The following is a 15,393-nucleotide window of genomic DNA, read 5'->3' on the forward strand; positions in this document are numbered from 1 at the left end:
TATATATTTTATTTCATTTATACAAACACTTGAGTTGTCGTTGTGTTTCTTCTACAGATCGTGACATTAAGTTTGTCAGGCCCCTGTACAGCGTTGAAGTGACAGAAACTGAAATCGCCAAGTTTGAGACTGAGATCTCTGACGAGGATGTCCATGGTCACTGGAAACTCAATGGAGAGGCCCTTCATCAGTCTCCTGTAAGAAAAATATCCACTTCATTATGACTACATACAGTAATTGGACATTCCTTAGTAAATTTCCTAGCGGTTGAGGAGACAGATAAGTAAAAGAAAATAGCTGGTATGTATAATTTGACGAGGATAACTTAGTAACTGTTAGTGTATTCTCTTTCAAGGACTGTGAGATTAAGGAGGAGGGTACAAGGCATGTCCTTATCCTGTACAACGTTCGCAAGGATCAGGCTGGAGAAGTTGACTTCCAAGCTGGCAATGCTAAATCCAATGCTCAGCTTAGAGTTAAAGGTGAGAATGATTTAACACATACTCACACATTTATTTGACAATGAGATAAGCACCTATTTGTTAAAGTCACACTCTGTAAAATATGCAAGTAGGCCACCAACAAAACGTTTGATCAGTTCATTTGTTTTTGGTGGGCTTCAATGATACATTTCCCAACTGTTGGTTGAAGTAAAGTAAACCCCAGAGCTGTCAGATGAGGGTATAGTCAGGCATTTACAGCCCCTTTTAATTAGGTGTCAAAAGTTTTACAAGGTAGGACTAAAGCTATCTAAATAAGTGTCATAAAAAGTGTTGAGGTTTGGATTTCAATTCTGGCACACTTTTTATATATCTAAATATCTACTTGCTTGCAAAACACCCAAGGCATTGCTATGCAATTCAATACTTAGCCATGATGCAACCATTTTTGGGGTAAAAGTTGGGTAACAGCGTACCCCCAAAATTCAGAGAGGTTGATTGACAGGGACAGATTGCCTAGCCGGTGGTTTGGCAGGGGGTGGGTTAAAGGCCAATCAGGTGTTGTGGCTATTTTAGAATCCACATGCCTTATCTAGAGTTGGGCGGTTAGTGATTGGCAGGGCTACAACATGCCTGCCTCTCAAAGTTTTTTGCTGACCATATACATCTCAAGGAAACCGGGTATGCAAATGAGGAAGGCCCCCCAATGTCAAGTCCCTCCTATCAGTTGTCCTGGTGGTTTACAGAACTCCAGAGCAGTGGCCAGCCGTCAGGGCATCCGCAAAATGAGGATTAGCAATTAGGTTTATCTTGGGATTTGGGAGTGACTAACAATGTCTTCTCCTCAATCTAAAGCACGGGTGATCGGCCTGCTGCGGCCTCTCAAGGATGTTACTGTTACTGCTGGGGAGACCGCCACTTTCGACTGTGAACTGTCATATGAAGGAATTGCTGTGGAATGGTTCTTAGGGGGTACAAAGTTGGAGCCAAGTGACAGAGTAAGTGTTTATACTGTATCATCTGAAATATTTATGTTACCACAACACTGACACTCCCTGAAGTAATTGATATGGAAACATGCCAAGACTTGTACTTATGAACAACAGTTTTTCCAATATGGCAGACAAATACCTGTTGTCATGGAATTTACTACCTGGATTATAACATATTCTCATATCCCAAATACTTTTAATGTTTTAACAAGATCGAAACATTGTCCTTTGTTTTACTTAATCTTATTCCAAATTGTCTTGAATTTAAATGGATCTTAGCCAGTTTGTCATGTTGCATTATTTACATTTTGGTTTTAATGTTCTCTTGTGCAACCTACATGCTTTCTGCATATAAGGACCTGTGAGGATCAGGATTCCAGTTGGGGATTTGATCCGGGTTTTGAGATAACGCAGGAGGGCTTTTCTGCCCTGCAAGCGTTCTTCTAGTTATTTTTAACTGCTTCAAGTGTGTGTGTCCAATGGCAGGTGGCTTGAAGAGTTATTTGACAGTTATCATTTTTAAATTTGAAACATGTGTTGTAATTTCATGTAGAAATTGGCTTTGAATTGCTTTGAATTATCTGTTAGGTCCTTACATACCTATGTATATTGTCTAGCCTAGTTATTTAATTAATTCCAGTGTGTTTGAGGTGTGAAAATGTTATATGATAGGTTGATTTACGATGTTGCACAGCCTGGTTTGCCCTTCAGTTACATACAGTTATATGGGTCATATTACCTATTTTAATGATGATTGAATTCACATCCTTGATAATTTGATGTGTTGCCATACACAATGTTAGCGAACATTTGATTATTTTGAGGATAACGGTGATTACTTTTGTTCCACTAAAAATCTTACATTTAGAATAATATATTCTGAATATGTAGGCTATTATTTTATTGTGGCTATGGCTGAATAGTCCAAAACATTATGATTTATGCTGTCAAATGTTGTTTGTAAAAGATTGCATGTGGTGTCATTTGCACTGTTATAATAACAATATAAGAGTCTGAAGGTGTTTTTTTTTAAAGTGGCTGTTTAAAGTTAAGTTTAAAATATATATATAGTCTAACTTGCAACAGAGACAGCTAAATACCTTGTATATACTGTAACCATTTGTCAAAGCCTGTGAATGAACTGCCATGGTCTTCATGTTTTCAAGTAGTTGTTATGTTATTAGGCATATCATGACTATTTGTAATGAGGAAAAAATATAGAACCTATGTTGACTGTGATTGCTGTACCACTGCACCATAAGAAGTGGGCCTTTATTGTTTACATTCAAGAGGAAAATGTTGACTTTGAGGAACACCTTCTGTAAAGGACTGGGGAAATGTGGTCTTAGTTAACCACCTTACCAAACCTCTGGTAAAAGGGAAGAGTCAGGGTGAAACTGGAGTTAAAATTGAGCCTAGGGTCCCCTCAGGGAGCCTTCGGTCCCTTGTCACCAGCTGCTGATGTTCATTCAGGGGAAGAAGTAAATAGCTTGACCCTGCATAGCTATCACCGTCCATCTGATTTATCTAACTGCTTGATTTGCACAGGTGGTCACCCGAGCAGAAGACAAAACTCACACTCTGACTCTCAGAGATGTCAAGATTTCAGAAGATGGAGAAATTAAACTCACTGCAAAGGATTTCCAGATTGAGGCCAGACTACATGTGAATGGTAGGTTAATCTATGTGTGTTATGTGAATGATAGGTTGCTATTACTGTTTGTGGTGTTTGGTTGCTGTTGTTGTTGGGATTCTTGCCCCCCATGGAGACTTGGTTTCTTTTTCAATTCCAAATGTATAATTATCAAGCTTCGAAAGTCCTAATTGGTTGATTTCTTCAAATTCATTGGTGGTACAATATTGTGCATATGATTAGGTTAAACAACAATATAGTTAAAATATTTACACTATAAAGCATATTGGACTGATAAACCACTATGGAAGGTGCTATATAGACCAGGTTCATGGTAACATACTCCGCCTGCCTATGTAAATGCAAGGTAACCAGTCTGAATTCAATGGGAATCCCATCCACAGTTGATTGCCCATCAGTAAAGAAGTATGCATTAAATATGAGTTGAGAGCCTGTGAGACACAGTCATTTATGCTTTTGTAACAGTACATAAGTGTTCCTAAGAAGAACTGAAGAAGTATAAAACAGTATATGCCTTGCATAATTACGATATAGCGATATCCCTTGCAATATCACAATATAACGGTGTGATCTAAACCAATTATTTTAGAAGGAAGAAAGGTGTCCCCACGATGTTAAGTTTGTTTACAAATGTATGAAAAGTGTAAATGTGTAATTGTACAAACAACAAACAGGTTGAAGGAATTATGTAACGTAATGTGTAGCCTACACTGTAACTGTAACTACAGTACGAAGTCAAAACATAGGTTTTAGGCCACTTAATCTTAAGAATAATATATATATATTAAATAACAATAAAAGTAGTTGGTGACAGTGATAGAATTTGGTTAAATTATTTTGTTAGCTTCCTAAGCTGTTACGATATGTAAAGCACGAGTCAAGTGTAATTAATGTGTGACCTCACAGAACCACCAGTTGAGTTTACCAAACCTCTGGAGGACCAGACAGTTGAGGAAGAGGCCACTGCTACATTGGAGTGTGAAGTCTCCAGGGATAACGCTGAGGTCAGTTGGTTCCAAGATGGACAGGAGATCCGCAAAACGAAGAAATATGACATTGTTGCCGACGGCCGCATGAGAAAACTCATCATTCATGGCTGCACTCTTGATGATTCAAAAACATTTACCTGCGACGCCTCAGAATTCAAAACCTCTTGCTTCCTTAACGTTGAACGTAAGTAAAGTATTGATTAAAACCTTTCATATAGTTTGTTTGTTTGTAAAGACTTTGGTGTATTTGCCATACTAGTGTAGTAACACTATATGACTGTGTCCTTACAGCTCCACATGTTGAGTTCTCTAAGCCACTCCATGATGTTGAGGTCAAAGAAAAGGAATCTGCCAGATTTGAATGCGAAGTATCACGTGAAAATGCCAAGGTATTGATTCCTGACCCTTCACCCCTCACCTCCCCCACCCTACCACTCTCCCCACCCCCCACACAATACATGCACATTCAAACACACCTTCTTATTTTTATAATAATATAATATAGTTGCATGTGGAATTACAAAATATAATATTAAAGGTTATGAATAGTCAAAATCATGTTTTTCATGAAATTGCTTGGTTTATATTTGAAGGAAACCATATCAAAGTACGATGACCATAGTATGAAAAATGACTGTTGCTTCTACACTAACAGTCAAAAGTGTTAGAACACCTACTCATTCAAAGGTTTTTCTTAATTTTTACTATTTTCTACATTGTAGAATAATAGTGAAGACATCAAAACTATGATATAACACATATGGAATCATGTAGTAACCAAAAAAGTGTTAACTTCTCTAGGGCCAGTGGGACGATTTCGTCCCACCTACGTGACAGCCAGTGGAATCCCGTGGCGCGTTATTCAAATACCTTAGAGATGCTATTACTTCAATATCTCAAACATATGACTATTTTACACCATTTTAAAGACAAGACTCTCGTTAATCTAACCACACTGTCCGATTTCAAAAAGGCTTTACAACGAAAGCAAAACATTAGATTATGTCAGCAGAGTACCCAGCCAGAAATAATCAGACACCCATTTTTCAAACTAGCATATAATGTCACATAAACCCAAACCACAGCTAAATGCAGCACTAACCTTTGATGATCTTCATCAGATGACAATCTTAGGACATTATGTTATACAATACATGCATGTTTTGTTCAATCAAGTTCATATTTATATAAAAAAACAGCTTTTTACATTAGCATGTGACGTTCAGAACTAGCATACCCCCCGCAAACTTCCGGTGAATTTACTAAATTACTCACGATAAACGTTCACAAAAAACATAACAATTATTTTAAGAATTATAGATACAGAACTCCTCTATGCACTCGCTATGTCCGATTTTAAAATAGCTTTTCGGTGAAAGCACATTTTGCAATATTCTGAGTAGATAGCCCGGCATCACAGGGCTAGCTATTTAGACACCCACCAAGTTTAGCCCTCACCAAAGTCAGATTTACTATAAGAAAAATGTTATTACCTTTGGTGTTCTTCGTCAGAATGCACTCCCAGGACTTCTACTTCAATAACAAATGTTGGTTTGGTTCAAAATAATCCATAGTTATGTTCAAATATCCTCTGTTTTGTTCGTGCGTTCAAGACACAATCCGAAGTGTAAAGAAGGGTGATGCGCACGACGCATTTCGTGACAAAAAAATTCTAAATATTCCATTACCGTACTTCGAAGCATGTCAACCGCTGTTTAAAATCAATTTTTATGCAATTTTTCTCGTAAAAAAGCGATAATATTCTGACCAGGAAAGTGTGTTTACGTTCAAAGAGAGAGAAAATAAAAACATGGGATCCCCTCGTGCACGAGCCTCAGTCTGATGGTCCTCTGATCGGCCACTTACCAAAGGCGATAATGTTTTTCAGTCAGGGGCTGGAATTACATCATTCAGCTTTTTCCCGGGTTCTGAGAGCCTATGGGAGCCGTAGGAAGTGTCACGTTACAGCAAAGATCCTCAGTTTTCAATAAACAGAGCCAAGAAGCTCAAGGAATGGTCAGAGAGGGCACTTCCTGTACAGAATCTTCTCAGGTTTTTGCCTGCCATATGAGTTCTGTTATACTCACAGACACCATTCAAACAGTTTTAGAAACTTTAGGGTGTTTTCTATCCAAAGCCAATAATTATATGCATATTCTAGTTTCTGGGCAGTAGTAATAACCAGATTAAATCGGGTACGTTTTTTATCCGGCCGTGTAAATACTGCCCCCTAGCCCTAACAGGTTAAACAAATCAAAATATATTTTATATTTGAGATTCTTCAAATAGCCACCCTTTGCCTTGATGACAGCTTTGCACACTCTTGGCATTCTCTCAACCAGCTTCACATGGAATGCTTTTCCAACAGCCTTGAAGGAGTTCCCACATATGCTGAGCACTTGTTGGTTGCTTTTTCTTCACTCTGCGGTCCAACTCATCCCAAACCATCTCAATTTGGTTGAGGTCGGGGGATTGTGGAGGCCAGGTCATCGGATGCAGCACTCCATTGCTCTCCTTGGTAAAATAGCCCTTACACAGCCTGGCGGTGTGTTGGGTCATTGTCCTGTTGAAAAACAAATAATAGTTCCACTAAGCTTAAGCCAGATGGGATGGCGTATCGCTGCAGAATACTGCGGTAGCCATGCTGGTTAAGTGTGCCTTGAATTCTAAATAAATTACAGACAGTGTCACCAGCAAAGCACCCCCACACCATCACACCTCCTCCTCCGTGCTTTATGGTGGGAAATAAACATGCGGAGATCATCCGTTCACCCATACCGCGTCTCACAAAGACACGGCGGTAGGAACCAAAAATCTCAAATTTGGACTCCAGACCAAAGGACAAATTTCCACCGGTCTAATGTCCATTGCTCGTGTTTCTTGGCCCAAGCAAGTCTCTTGTTCTCATTGGTGTCCTTTAGTAGTGGTTTCTTTGCAACAATTGAGATGTGTCTCTTACTTGAACTCTGTGAAGCATTTACTTGGTCTGCAATTTCTGAGGCTGGTAAATCTAATGTACTTATCCTCTGCAGCAGAGGTAACTCTGTGTCTTCCATTCCTGTGGCGGTCTTCATGAGAGCCAGTTTCATCATAGCGCTTGATGGTTTTTGCAACTGCACTTGAAGAAACTTTCAAAGTTCATTACATTTTCCGTATTGACTGACTGTATCCCAGCCCTACCTTGTCACAACACAACTGATTGGCTCAAACGCATTAAGAAGGAAATAAATTCCACAAATTAACTTTTAAGAAGGCACACCTGTTAATTGAAATGCATTCCAGGTAACTACCTCATGAAGCTGGTTGAGAGAATGCCAAGAGTGTGCAATGCTGTCATCAAGGCAAAGGGTTGCTATTCTCAAATGAATCATGTTTTTGGTTACTACATGATTCCATATGTGTTATTTCATTGTTTTGATGTCTTCACTATTATTCTACAGTGTAGAAAATAGTCAAAATAAAGAAAAACCCTTGAATGAGTAGGCGTTCTAAAACATTTGACCGGTAGTGTACATTGATAAAGTTTGATCATAATGTTACTGGTCCCCTCCCCCATGTCAAACACTTGGATTCATTATTAAGACATCACCATAACACTCATTTTAGAACCAATATTGGAGAAGGTGTGTTTGCAGAGGGGTGTGGTTTATATAGCTAGAAGCTACTCTACTGGTGCCAACATTTTACTGTACGGTGTCAGCCAATATAATTAAGTGTGTATCCTATTCATCAATGGCAAATATACTTATATGTTTCCCCCTTCATCTGTGTCTGTGTTAGCTAGTTACTTGGTAGCTAGGTCTTCAGCCAGCATGGAACAAAAGGGTTGGTGGGTCATTCAAAATTCAGACACATCCGTCAGTGCTGCTGTGAACCGCATCACAAGCGGCATGCCAACCGGGAGATGTATAAAATTAAATTGATATCATTGATGCAATTTCAGTGTTTTTGAGTTGCTTTGTGTATGACCAAATTAGCTTGATGACTTTACTGCAACACTGCTCACTGCATCCAAGTTGCTTGAAATATGTGTTTCAATGAGCTGTTAGCTCATGAATATAAGATCCCCACCCACTCAGCCTGTCTTTTCAAACTTCCTGGTATTTAGCCATGAGAGAAAAAGTACTTTTTCAGAATGACTGTTCAAGACCTTTAAGACTGAGAGTTAGTTGTCTTTCCTGTCTTACAATGTGTTTCATTCTAGTGTGCTGTTACATTTTACTCCCTTTGTTTCTGTCATAGTCTTTATCATTACATATTAAAAGTATTATACCGTCATTGTAGTCTTGGTTTTATGACTGTTTCTGGAAACAGGTCCGTTGGTTGAAGGACAGCAGTGAAATCAGAAAGGGAAAGAAATATGAAATAATTGCCAAAGGTTGCCAACACATCCTCATCATCCACAAATCAGTGTTCGATGATGAAGCAGAATATGAATGTGATGCGAAGGTCTCCAAATCCTCCGGCATGCTTACAGTCGTCGGTGAGTCTAGCAAACTTTCTCTGTCTCAAAAGGTACATCCAAAATGGCACCCTATTCTTTATATAGTGCACTACTTTTGACTAGGGCCCATATAGGGCTCTGGTCAAAAGTACTGCACTTATATGCCATTTGGGACTCTGCAAAAGAGATACATTTTGATGGCATATACTGTAATCGACTTATCATAATATATTTCCTTGACGGTTATATGGTATTTCCTTTCCAGAGGAAGAAGCTACGTTCACCAGGAACCTGTCTAACTTGGAGGGAACAGAAGCAGACAGTGTGAAGATGATTTGTGAAGTGTCAAAGGCAGACGCTGATGTCATGTGGTATAAGGAAGACCAGGAACTTCCCGAGGGAGGAAGATACGATCAGATCGTAGACGGCAGGAAGAGGATACTTATCATCCAGGATCTCAAAACAGATGATGCTGGAGAGTACAATTGCAAACTGTCCAGCTCAAAGACAACTGGAAACCTGAAAATAAATGGTAATGGAATCAGACATAAGCTCTGTTTAATTTAGTCACCTAAAGACTGTCAGGTGGAGAAAGTGAAATATCCTGGGTAGTGGCTACACACCAGTACCGTTAGGAAAATCAAATCATGGGATGCAGGTAAAGTATTTGTGTAAATAAGAGCATATACACTAATCTGTTTTTGTTCTTCTAGAATTGGCTGCTGAGTTTATCGCCATGCCTCAGAGTCAGGAGGTGGTTGAGGGAGAAAAGGTTGAGTTTGTCTGCTCAGTCTCTAAAGACACATTCATTGTCAAATGGATGAAGGATGATAAGGAGCTAGAAAAAGGGGACAAGTATGACATTGTCTGTGATGGCAAGAGAAGAATACTTGTTATCAAGAACTCTGAACCCAAGGATGAGGGAGCCTATGTTGCCCTCATTGGCACCACCAGAGCTACAGCTGATCTGTTTGTTCTTGGTAGGTCATCAATGTTGGTTTTCTTTTCTATTACAACCTCACCAACCTTTATGTGTATTTGTGTCTTTTGGAGGGGTTGAGATAAAGTAGATTTTCTGTTAGACCTTTGTGTACAATTGGGCAGTAAAGTAATCTTCTAAAATCTTCTTGTGTGGCACTACCTGAGGCAGCCTTGGCGAAATATTTAATACCATCTACTAACTTCCTTAATTTTGATTTCCACAGAAAAACTCAGGATCAATACACCAATCAAAGACACAGAAGCCAAAGAGGGACAAGAGATCATCTTCAACTGTGAGGTGAACACTGAGGGAGCTAAAGCTAAGTGGCTGAAGAACGAGGAGACCATGTTTGAGAGCAGCAAGTTTGTCATGATCCAGAAAGACAATGTGTTCTCTCTGAGGATCAAGGATGCTGAGAAGTCAGATGAAGGAAACTATACTATTACATTGACAAACCAACGTGGTGAACATGCCAAGAGCTCTGGCAAACTTACAGTAAAAGGTGAACATAGTTTTGTTATTGATTCTACCAACGGCTAATTTGGTGTAGTAGTATGTCTTATTTTTGTTTGAAGTTAGCTACATGACTAAATGATTTTTTTGTTTTATCTACAGAGGAGAGTCTGAAGATCATTGTACCTCTTGAGGACTGCGACACACAGGAGAAGAAGACTGTTAGCTTTTCTTGCAAGGTCAACAGGCAGAAGGTTACTCTGAAATGGACAAAAGCTGGTCAGGAGATCACCTTCAGCAAACGCATAATCTACAGGTTGGACCAATATAAGCACACACTGACCATCAAGGACTGTACTCTTGCTGATGAAGGTGAATACACCGCCATCGCTGGTGATGACAAGTCTACAGCTGAGCTGATCATTAGTGAAGCCCCCACTGACTTCTCCGCACAACTCAAAGACCAGACCATCCCCGAGTTTGAGAATGCTGAGTTCACCTGCAAACTCACCAAGGAGAAGGCTGAGGTGAAATGGTACAGGAATGGACGTGAGATAAGAGAGGGACCCAGGTAGGAACACATTTAAACTGCTATGAGGCACGGTCCCTGTTGCTTTACTGTCACTGTTAAATCTTAAAAGCTACTTTGCCCCTAAGGGCCACCATAGGAATTGAGTTAAATAATGAAAGGCGTAGTGTAACATAATCCATTTTCGTTTTTTACAAGATATGTCTTTGAAAAAGAGGGCAAGACCTGCAGGCTGCATATCAAGGAGTGCAGACCAGATGATGAGTGTGAATATTCCTGTGGCGTAGATGAAAAGAGATCACACGCCCATCTCTTCGTTGATGGCAAGCCTCTTGAATTCGTTATATGATTCTGTTTGTGAGTGTCCATTATTCTAACTGTTCTGTATGAATTAATGTTTAACTAATTATATTTTTTATTTGTGTGTAATGTTTATTCCAGAGAGTGCAGTTGAGATCGTCAGACCACCAAAGGATGTGTTTGAGCCTCCAGGCTCAGATGTTGTATACGAAGTTGAGCTGAACAAAGACAGAGTTGAGGTCAAATGGTTGAGGAACAACATGACCATTGTCCAGGGTGACAAGTACCAGATGATGAGTGAGGGCAAGGTCCACAGACTCCAGGTATGTGAGATCAGGCCTCGGGACCAAGGAGAGTACAGAATCATCGCCAAAGACAAGGATGCCAGAGCCAAATTGGAACTGGCTGGTAGGTTGCCTTAACTGTTATATTCTCTCTGATTCCACAATACATATGTCCTTTTATTCTTTGATCTTATAATTGTTTATCCCTCTACAGCTAAGCCAAATATCAAGACTATGGATCAGAGCTTAGTAACAGATGCTGGAAAGCCCATCGTCATGTTCGTGCCCTACAGTGCGTATCCTAAAGCTGAAGCTGAGTGGTTCTATGATAATGTCAGCCTACCCAAGGACAACATCCACACTGTTGGAGACAGGACAGAGTACAGACTGAAGGACCCTAAGAAGTCCGACCAAGGACGTTACAAGGTTGTCATCAAGAACAAACATGGACAGGGAGAGGCATTCATTAATCTGGATGTCATTGGTAAGTTGCCTTCAATCCATTCTTGTATTTGAATAGATTTTTCTTGGGAAGGAAATTTTTCTTGGAATCTGTTTTTGTTCATGGATTCCATTTATTAATGTATTGTTGTCATCCACAGATGTCCCTGGACCTGTGAAGAGTCTTCAAGTGCTTGACACCGCCGATGGTGAGGTCAGCCTGGCCTGGGAAGAGCCAGAGAGCGACGGTGGCAGCAAGATCATTACATACGTGGTGGAGAGGCGTGACGTCAAGCGCAAGACTTGGACTCTTGCTACTGACCGCTCTGACGCTCCAGAATACACTGTGACCGGACTCCAGAGGGAATCCATGTACCTATTTCGTGTTTCTGCTCGCAACAGAGTGGGCAGTGGACCAAATATTGAGACAGAGAAACCTGGTGTTTATGCCAAGAACAAGTTTGGTAAGCAAAATATTTCATATTGTATCACCTCATACAGTATAAGTTTGTTCATTGTAACAGTTTTCAACTGCCTACCAGAAAAGTGAATTACTGTTCATTGTAACAGTTTTCAACTGCCTACCAGAAAAGTGAATTACAACCTTGTGTTATATTTCAGATGTTCCTGATGCTCCTCAGGATGTGAGTGTTGGAAACGTGAGTAAGTTTGGAGCCACAGTCTCCTGGGAAAAACCAGTGTCTGATGGAGGGGCTGAGATCACCTCCTACATAATTGAGTCCCGTGACAGGACCTCTGTGAAGTGGGCCGTGGCTATGATCAGTAAAGCAACAGACCGCAGTGCAATCATCAACGACGTCATTGAGAACAAGGAATACATCTTCCGTGTCAAGGCTGAAAACAAGGCTGGCATTGGAAAGCCAAGCGCTGCTACCAATCCAGTAAAGATCATGGACCCCATTGGTGAGTTATTTCAGTTATTTTAGTTTCTGAAATGTGATTACTGAAATGTATGCACTGTTTTAACATGTTGTTTTTGTTATTCCAGAGAGGCCAAGCCCACCACAGAACCTGGTGCCCTCAGAACAGAATAAGAACTCAGTCCAGCTGACATGGGAGACCCCATTGAAGAATGGAGGCAGCATGATCACTGGCTACATCATTGAGAGGTGTGAGGACGAAACAAACCATTGGCTCAGATGCAACGCCAGGCTTTGCCAGGATCTCACCTACAAGGTATTTATCCAATAAGATGAAAAGTTGCTAAATCGTTTCTTAGAGATTTCATATCATATTGGTAGTGTAATTGTCATATGTTTTGAGTGGTATTCTGACTTGAATGGAAGTCTCCCATTGACATTAATTTACTTGGAAGTCTGAGTTGCTCACACTTATCTCAACTCTGAATGGGGCTCTTCCTTCTTTTCCTCAGATATCTGGCCTGAAATATGGCAAGAAATACAACTACAGAGTGATGGCTGAGAATGCAGCTGGAGTGTCTGACCCATCCAACACACTGGGACCCATGCTGGCTGATGATACACATGGTACATTTGGTTAACTTTTAACTGACCTTGACGAAGTTCATCACTTTAAATGTTGTGCATTTGTCATAACAATTATCATTCTTTTTATCTTCAGTTGGCCCCACAATGGACCTGGGTGGATTCAAGGATGGCCTTGAGGTCATTGTTCCCCATCCCCTTACTATCCGTGTCCCTATCTCTGGATATCCCACACCACAGGCAAAGTGGAGCTTTGCTGATAAGGAGCTCACTGCTGGTGAACGTGTTTACATGATTACAAAGAGTACCTACGTAGAACTGACCGTCACTCCAAGTGTGCGTCCAGACAGAGGTGTATACGCTCTGACCCTGGAGAATGATATTACCAGTTGCTCAGGAGAGGTTGAAGTCAATGTTATCGGTAAGTGACGTGATGAGCTTTGTGGTGAAACACAACATACTGTATCTTGATATTGTCAACTGCAAGTCCCTACTTTTCCCTTTATATCTCTCTTTTTCTATTTGTTCAGCATCCCCAAGTGCACCCAAAGACTTTAAGGTTGCCGAGGTGACCAGACAGCATGTGCACCTGATGTGGGAGGCACCAGAGCATGATGGAGGAAGCCCTCTGACTGGGTACCAGATTGAGAAACGTGACGTATCCCGCAAGACCTGGGTCAAGGTATGGATGAACATAAGTCTTCAAACCACCCAGCAATATACATGTAATAACTTACTTATTTAGTCCTCTTTGTCCCGGTTGGGACAAACAATCTTTTGTACTCTTTCTTTGGCCACAGCTTGTACCCTGTTATACATGAAATATGATTAAGATATATATAATAACACGTGCCACTGACTGTCTTTCCCCAGGTGATCACTGGTGTTCAAGACCAGGAGTTCACTGTCACTGATGTTGTTGAGGGCAAAGAATATCTGTTCAGGGTTACTGCCTGCAACAAGTGTGGCCCAGGAGAGCCTGCCTACATTGACGAGCCAGTCAATGTGTCCTCCCCTGCCAGTAAGTATTCGCTAAGTACAGTAGCAAGGACAATACCTATGCTGTGCACACAAGTGAAGGGAACTTAATCTATTGTTTTGATGTCACAGTCATTGACATACCTGTCATTTGAATTCTAGCTGTTCTCAATCATTGAGATACCTGTAATTTGAATTATAGCTGTTTTTAGTCATTTACATAATTGGAATTTGAATTATAGCTGTGCCAGACTCACCTGAGAACCTGAAATGGAGGGATAAGTCAGCATCTGGCATCTTTCTGACCTGGGAACCACCCAAGTGGGACGGCGGCACCGGAATCAAGGGCTACAACGTAGAAAGATGCCAGCGTGGCACAGACAAGTGGGAATCCTGCGGAGATCAGGTCCCTGAGTTTAAGTAAGTGGAACTACAGAAAAAAGGCTCCAAGTTTGTTGTTCAAAATGATTTTGTTCATTTTGAAAGACCAACATCTTACTTTCTCTTAGATTGCAAGTGACTGGTCTGATTGAGGGACAGTGGTATGCCTACCGCGTGAGGGCCTTGAACAGACTGGGTGCCAGCAAACCCTGCAAGGCTACAGATGAGATATTGGCTGTTGATCCTAAAGGTATGTTTTGTATAAATGCTCCACGTTTGTATATGTATTGTGAATAATCCTGCATAGTGGCGGAAATATGTTTCTGTCTAATCTGTATAACACATTTTCTGTATAGACCCCCCAGAGATTCTTCTGGATGTCAAGTGTCTTGCTGGACTGACCGTCAAAGCCGGATCTAAGATCGAGCTTCCAGCTGATGTTCTTGGAAAACCCTTACCTAAAGTGAAATGGACCAAGGGTGATGTAGTCCTGAAGGGAGACGATAGAGTCTCTATTGACGACAAGCCTGGTCACTCCGTCGTTACGATCAGCAAGACAACGAGAGAGGATACAGCTACCTACATCATTGAAGCCCACAACAGCTGTGGTCGTGCTACTACAACCATTGACGTCAACATTCTAGGTATCCAATTTTGTTAACTTTTTTTGTGAGGAGTGTCTAACCTTTTTCTGAGGAAACACTCCTTTAAAAAATATTTTTTTAATGTTCTAACATTGTTTTCTATTTGTCTTGAACAGATAAGCCTGGTCCTCCAGCTGCGTTTGATATCTCTGAGATCACCAACAAGTCATGTTTCCTGGCCTGGAACCCTCCGAGAGATGATGGTGGTGCAAAGGTCACCAACTACATTGTGGAGAGGAGAGCCGCAGACAGCGAAATATGGCACAAGCTCTCCTCCACTGTCAAAGAGACTAACTACAAGGCCCTCAACCTTACGGCCTTCAAGGAGTACATCTTCAGAGTGTTCGCTGAGAACCAGTTTGGTATTGGTGTGCCAGCGGAACATATGCCAATCATTGCTAGATACGCCTTCGGTA

At 40.8% G+C, this 15,393-nt stretch overlaps 1 protein-coding gene across 9 annotated transcripts in view; it reads left to right on the forward strand.

Moving 5' to 3' along the window:
• The window catches only part of LOC106582275 (titin), a 186,491-nt gene that overhangs the window by 91,906 nt on the left and 79,192 nt on the right, over positions 1-15,393 (forward strand). For all 9 annotated transcript variants that reach the window (XM_082967139.1, XM_082967141.1, XM_082967145.1 and 6 more), the window contains 25 exons: positions 58-197; positions 356-482; positions 1,296-1,438; positions 2,981-3,104; positions 3,993-4,259; positions 4,367-4,464; positions 8,390-8,558; positions 8,785-9,051; positions 9,233-9,499; positions 9,725-10,003; positions 10,117-10,525; positions 10,682-10,806; positions 10,925-11,191; positions 11,282-11,551; positions 11,670-11,972; positions 12,130-12,432; positions 12,518-12,705; positions 12,902-13,016; positions 13,111-13,395; positions 13,505-13,656; positions 13,848-13,995; positions 14,195-14,372; positions 14,462-14,583; positions 14,690-14,977; positions 15,094-15,390. In XM_082967139.1, coding sequence (XP_082823265.1) covers positions 58-197; positions 356-482; positions 1,296-1,438; positions 2,981-3,104; positions 3,993-4,259; positions 4,367-4,464; positions 8,390-8,558; positions 8,785-9,051; positions 9,233-9,499; positions 9,725-10,003; positions 10,117-10,525; positions 10,682-10,806; positions 10,925-11,191; positions 11,282-11,551; positions 11,670-11,972; positions 12,130-12,432; positions 12,518-12,705; positions 12,902-13,016; positions 13,111-13,395; positions 13,505-13,656; positions 13,848-13,995; positions 14,195-14,372; positions 14,462-14,583; positions 14,690-14,977; positions 15,094-15,390 — 5,331 coding nt within the window. The remainder of the gene's footprint in view (positions 1-57; positions 198-355; positions 483-1,295; positions 1,439-2,980; positions 3,105-3,992; positions 4,260-4,366; positions 4,465-8,389; positions 8,559-8,784; positions 9,052-9,232; positions 9,500-9,724; positions 10,004-10,116; positions 10,526-10,681; positions 10,807-10,924; positions 11,192-11,281; positions 11,552-11,669; positions 11,973-12,129; positions 12,433-12,517; positions 12,706-12,901; positions 13,017-13,110; positions 13,396-13,504; positions 13,657-13,847; positions 13,996-14,194; positions 14,373-14,461; positions 14,584-14,689; positions 14,978-15,093; positions 15,391-15,393) is intronic.

Source organism: Salmo salar, chromosome 21, assembly GCF_965601325.2.
Source record: "Salmo salar chromosome 21, fSalSal1, whole genome shotgun sequence".
Taxonomy (NCBI): domain Eukaryota; kingdom Metazoa; phylum Chordata; class Actinopteri; order Salmoniformes; family Salmonidae; genus Salmo; species Salmo salar.